The sequence below is a fragment of the Nannospalax galili genome, unplaced genomic scaffold (genome assembly GCF_000622305.1).
Source record: "Nannospalax galili isolate Female #2095 unplaced genomic scaffold, S.galili_v1.0 scaffold186, whole genome shotgun sequence".
In the NCBI taxonomy this organism is placed as follows: domain Eukaryota; kingdom Metazoa; phylum Chordata; class Mammalia; order Rodentia; family Spalacidae; genus Nannospalax; species Nannospalax galili.
The window spans coordinates 3,984,167-3,989,108 of record NW_008358774.1 but is presented as its reverse complement, the minus strand read 5'-3'; the positions used below and the strand labels follow the sequence as shown (position 1 = coordinate 3,989,108).

Here is a 4,942-nt window from a genome sequence, read left to right as displayed (position 1 = left end):
ACACAGGGTGAGGCAACTGGAGTATCCCTTCATTGGGTCTATCTAAAAGACTCCCAAATTGCAAAACTCTTGTCTCTAAGGGGGAAAATAGTCCTTGAATCATGAATAGGAGATGTGAAGAAGGCAAGAGTAATTAGCATTACAAGTTCTTTTGGCTAAAATCAAGTCTAGCATCTGTTCTTACCAGTTTAATATATTTCTATTCTCTTAGCAATTCCAGGAATTCCTGTAAATGATTGGCTCCCCACTTGTTGAGCACTCATTCCACATACACATCCCACAGCTTTCTCCTCTGTGCCATGGCTAAAGAGCCCTTGATCCTCTGCTTGCCATTGAAACCTGCTTTTCTTCCCAAATCACTCTGAACACTTTTGTACATTAGTTGCTATATACTGAAAAACAAACATAAGTGCCCCACTTTGAAAGAGATTATATTTAGAATTACTTTTAATATTAGATAGATACAAATTAGAAAATAATTCTATAGCATTAATGAACAGAAACAAATAATGGATAAAACAGTCTGGTTAATTATAAAAGAAAGCTTGAATAAATGAACATCAAAAAAGCTTTGGTTTTAAGACACTTTATTTAAAAATTACAAGTAATGCTCCATAAAAAATATATATACAAGCTTCTATTTACATGATCTATTAAATTCTTGATTTAGAATTTAAATTCAACTTTGAGTAGGTCACAGGATTTCTTTACAAATGAACGTAAAAAATACTATATACATGAACTTACAACATACTGAGGTACATGGAAATAAAGATACATTACATCTCTTGAGGTGATGAGGACAGAGAGTGACCCACAGCTGCAGGAAGCAATGCTAATAAGCAGGGCTACTGCCAACACACCTTGAACAAGGCTCACAAGCAGCAGTAGGTTTCTTTGAAAAACTCTTCGTAGTTTTCAGAGTAAACCTGACAGTGCCCAGTGGTTCTTTACACGTCAGCCTAAGCGGTGACACCCCCAGTTCTTTACATGTCAATCTAAACTGAGACACCCCATTTGGCTAATAACAACAAAGACAGAATACCTAATGAAATCAAGCAGAAACACCTCCGAGAAAATCAGATCCTTTACTGTTGGCAGAAGGCAGAGGACCTTACGACAGTTCTTTGGCACGTGCTGTGAGTCTATACCCAATCAAAGACTCCTTCTCCCCCCCATCCACAATCACATCTACCAGCACGTGTGGTTTATCATAACCAAACGAGGTGGGGGCCTTTCTCACAGCTGTGGATTCTTGTTCCTCTGTCTTTATTTCAGGTTTATTAGGTGGGGGAAATTCGGAGTCAGATATGAAGCTGCCTGACCCCACAAGGCCACTATCAGAACCGTCTCTGGAGTGATAGGAGTTTAAGGTGATGGTACAGGGTTCTGACTGGTTACTACTTAGAGGAGAAGAATTTTCTCTCTTTATTGGAGTTGGAGGGCTGTCAGGGGTCAAGTCAGAAGTACTTCCTTCCATAATCACCACTTCTGTTTCAATAGAATGTTCTCCATGTTCTGCTTCTCCTGGGTTGTCTGGAGTTGTCACTGGAGACAGTGGCTCTTCGGAGAGCACTGTCTCATTTTCTGGGACTAGGGGCTGGCACGATGTGATGAGCGATATGTATTTTGATTCAGGTTTTGTCTCCGAAGTGGCATTCCTTACCACAGAGAGCTAAGTAGAGAGAAAGAGAGTAACAATAATAAATTATTGAACTTAAATGCCTATTCTTTAAAAAAGGGCTTAAAACAATAAACTACCAAATGACACATTTAGGATGTAACATAACTGAATAAGGTTATTGCATTTTTTTTCTTTTTGTTTGTTTGAGACAGGGTCTCATGGAGCTTAGGCTGGCCTCAAACTCACTATGTATCTATTGAAGGATGAACGTTGAACTCCTTCCCAATCCTTACTTAGTGTCTCATGAAATGTATGTTGCTCTTTGGACACCATCTTACACAAATCCGTGTGGAAACTACAGCAACAGTTTCACTATTATAAATTTCATATTTCAATGACCAATTATTTCTTTAGACTGTTGCTTTCTTTAATAGACACAGAACACATCGAATCACACATCTTTTATTTATGAAATTATTTCGCTCAGATAAATGATTGGGATGGGACTATGTCAAGGGTGTGGCTTGTCTACAGCACTATCAAATGCTGCACGTAGCATGTGCACTTACTTCCCAACAAGGCCCAAACAAGTTATACTCCTGCTACAACTAATGCATAATTGGGCTTATTCCTCTTGTTCTAGTGAGAATAACACAAACTTACTGCAAAGTGACATGGTGCTTAATCACTAGAAAGAAGGACTTATAAATCACATACTACTTACTGTTGATAGGTGGAGCCACTTTACTTAGAGGCAATCTTTTATTATAGCAAATTCCATTGCACCCTTTGAACTTTGTACATGTTTGTCATGTTAGTATCAGTACTTTATCTTTTTGTTACCTTTAAGTGTTCTCATTATTTCAAGGAACTAAAATGCTATACTTAAATGCCAAACTTCTGTGATAGTTTCATTTTTGCCTATACTTCTAAACTTCAACCATAATGAAGTATTTGCATTTTGAAGGTCTTCAAACACCAGACTGTGTTCTACAACATACTGTTCCTTAGCACCTAGATAAAATCTTTTTGTCCCACTGGACAGCCCAGCCCCACAGCTTCCTGGAGCCAGCAGCTTGTCTGGGGAAGTTTGGCAGCTGCACCCACTGTGCCTGGAATCCCCCAGCCTTATTCACTCTCCCAGCTCTCCCATCCCATCTCTCCTCCCAGCATGGGGACTGGCACATTTCCTGTCTTGGCACCCCAGACCTCTGGACTGAACTCTTGGCCCAAACTCCCCACTACTTCCTGATCCTCTGCATCCAGACCAACCCAATTCCTCCCTCTAGTCCCCACCTCCCTTTGCATCTCTGGGCGGCCCAGCCCCACAGCTTCCTGGAGTCAGCAGCTTTCCTGGGTAAGTTTGGCTACTGCGCCCACTTTGCCTGGACTACCCAAGCTTCATCCACTTGCCCAGCTCCCCCATCCCATCTCTCCTCCTAGCAGGAGGACTGGCACATTTCTTGTCTTGGCACCCCAGACACCAGGGCTGACCTCTCGGCCCAGAGCCAGACCAACCCAATTCCTCCCTGTAGTCCCCAGGTGCCCTCCAGCCTCTTCTCGCTCCCACCTCCCTTTGCATCCCTGGGGCCCAGCAACTTCCCTGGGCCCTGCTCCCAGGCCAGCCCAGCCCTCAAATTCCTGAGGTCAGCATCTTTCCTGGAGGGATCCAGACCTTAGGAAAAAGCCTGAGAGATGATCCTCATCTGATTTGGGCCTCTGTGGGAACTCCAGAGCAGCAGGATGAAAGCAATTTGGCTACTCCAATATAAAATCAAAAGAGAGAACCTGAAGCCTAGATCAACCAGCTTTTCATGCCCAACAAGTAAACCACAAAGGCACATAAGAGTCTCACACAAGAAAAAGAATCTATAAAAGAAATTCACATGTCAAAGTCACAGAGAAAAAAACTAACATGAAAAACCAAAATAATATAGCTCCACCAAGTACCAACAGTCCTCTAGAGGAGTACAATGAGAGCCTCCTAGAGATAATACAGGACATGGAACTCAAAAGAACAATTATAAACACGATAAAAGAATTCAGTGAATTTAAAGAACACACAAAAAAATCATAAAACTGAAAGAAGACAGGGATAAATTTCTGAATGAATTTAGAAAAGAGTTAGAAACATTGAAGAATACTCAGGCTGAAATGAAGAAGGAAGTGAAACACTCAGTAAGCCAATTAGAAATGACAGGAGAAAACCTCAATAGGATGAATGAAATGGAAAACAAAGTATCCAACCTGGAAGATAAAGTGCATGAATTAGACACCTCAAGCAAAGATTATGAAAAATTTAAGAAAACACAAGAATGGAATATGCAGGAATTGTGTGACACCATAAAAAGACCAAACTTATGAATCATAGACATACAGGAAGGAAAGAATCTCAGGATAATGGTATGGACCAGATCTTCAACAGGATTGTAGAAGAAAATTTCCCAAAATTAAAGAAAGACATGCCCATAGAAATACAAGAAGCATAGAGGACACCAAATAGACAGGACCAGAAAAGAAACCTTCCACCGTACATCATAGTAAAAACACTAAACATACAGAACAAGGAGAGAATATTGAAAGCTGCAAAATAAAAACAAGTCACATATAAAGGAAAACCCATCAGAATTGCAGCTGACTTTTCAGTGCAAACTATAAAGGCCAGAAGAGCCTGTACCAAAGAATTCCCAGTTCTAAATGACCACAGATGCCAACCCAGATTACTTCACCCAGCCAAAATGTGTATTATAGTCGAAGGGGAAAGAAAAATCTTCCATGACATAAACAGACTGAAAGAATTCATGTCCACAAAACCAGCCCTTCAGAGAGCTCTTGAAGCAAAACAAAGAGCTGAAGAAAGGAACTATACCCAAGGGGTTACAGAAAGAAACTTAATGATGCTATAACTATGGGAATGCATAGCTACACCAAGAATGTGAACAGAATTAAAAATGAAAGGAACCAGTACACATCTTTCATTAATAACTTTAAATATTAATGGACTGAACTCCCCAGTCAAAAGACACAGACTAGTTGAATGGATTAAGAAACAAAACTCATCTTTTTGTTATTAGCAAGAAACTCATCTCACTTTTAAGGACAGGTACTACCTTAAGGTGAAAAGATAGAAAAAAATATACCAAACAAATGGTACTAAGAAAAAAGCAAGCACCACAATTCTAATATCTGACAAAATAGACTTTAAACTAAAACTATTCAAAAGAGATTTAAAAAAGGGTCACTTCATTATGATCAAATGAACAATTGACCAAGAAAATGTTACAATCATGAACATATCTGCACCAAACTCTGGTGCAC

General features: G+C 39.9%; 1 protein-coding gene across 2 annotated transcripts in view; it reads right to left on the bottom strand.

The window, feature by feature from the left end:
* Positions 1-557: 557 nt before the first annotated feature.
* Ifngr1 (interferon gamma receptor 1) overlaps positions 558-4,942 on the bottom strand; it is a 40,174-nt gene continuing 35,789 nt past the window's right edge. The window contains exon 8 of one of the 2 annotated variants that reach the window (XM_029558150.1): positions 558-1,675. In XM_029558150.1, the coding sequence (XP_029414010.1) occupies positions 1,115-1,675 (561 nt within the window). In that variant the 3' untranslated portion in view covers positions 558-1,114. The remainder of the gene's footprint in view (positions 1,676-4,942) is intronic. The other variant, XM_008822046.3, reaches the window with a different exon arrangement.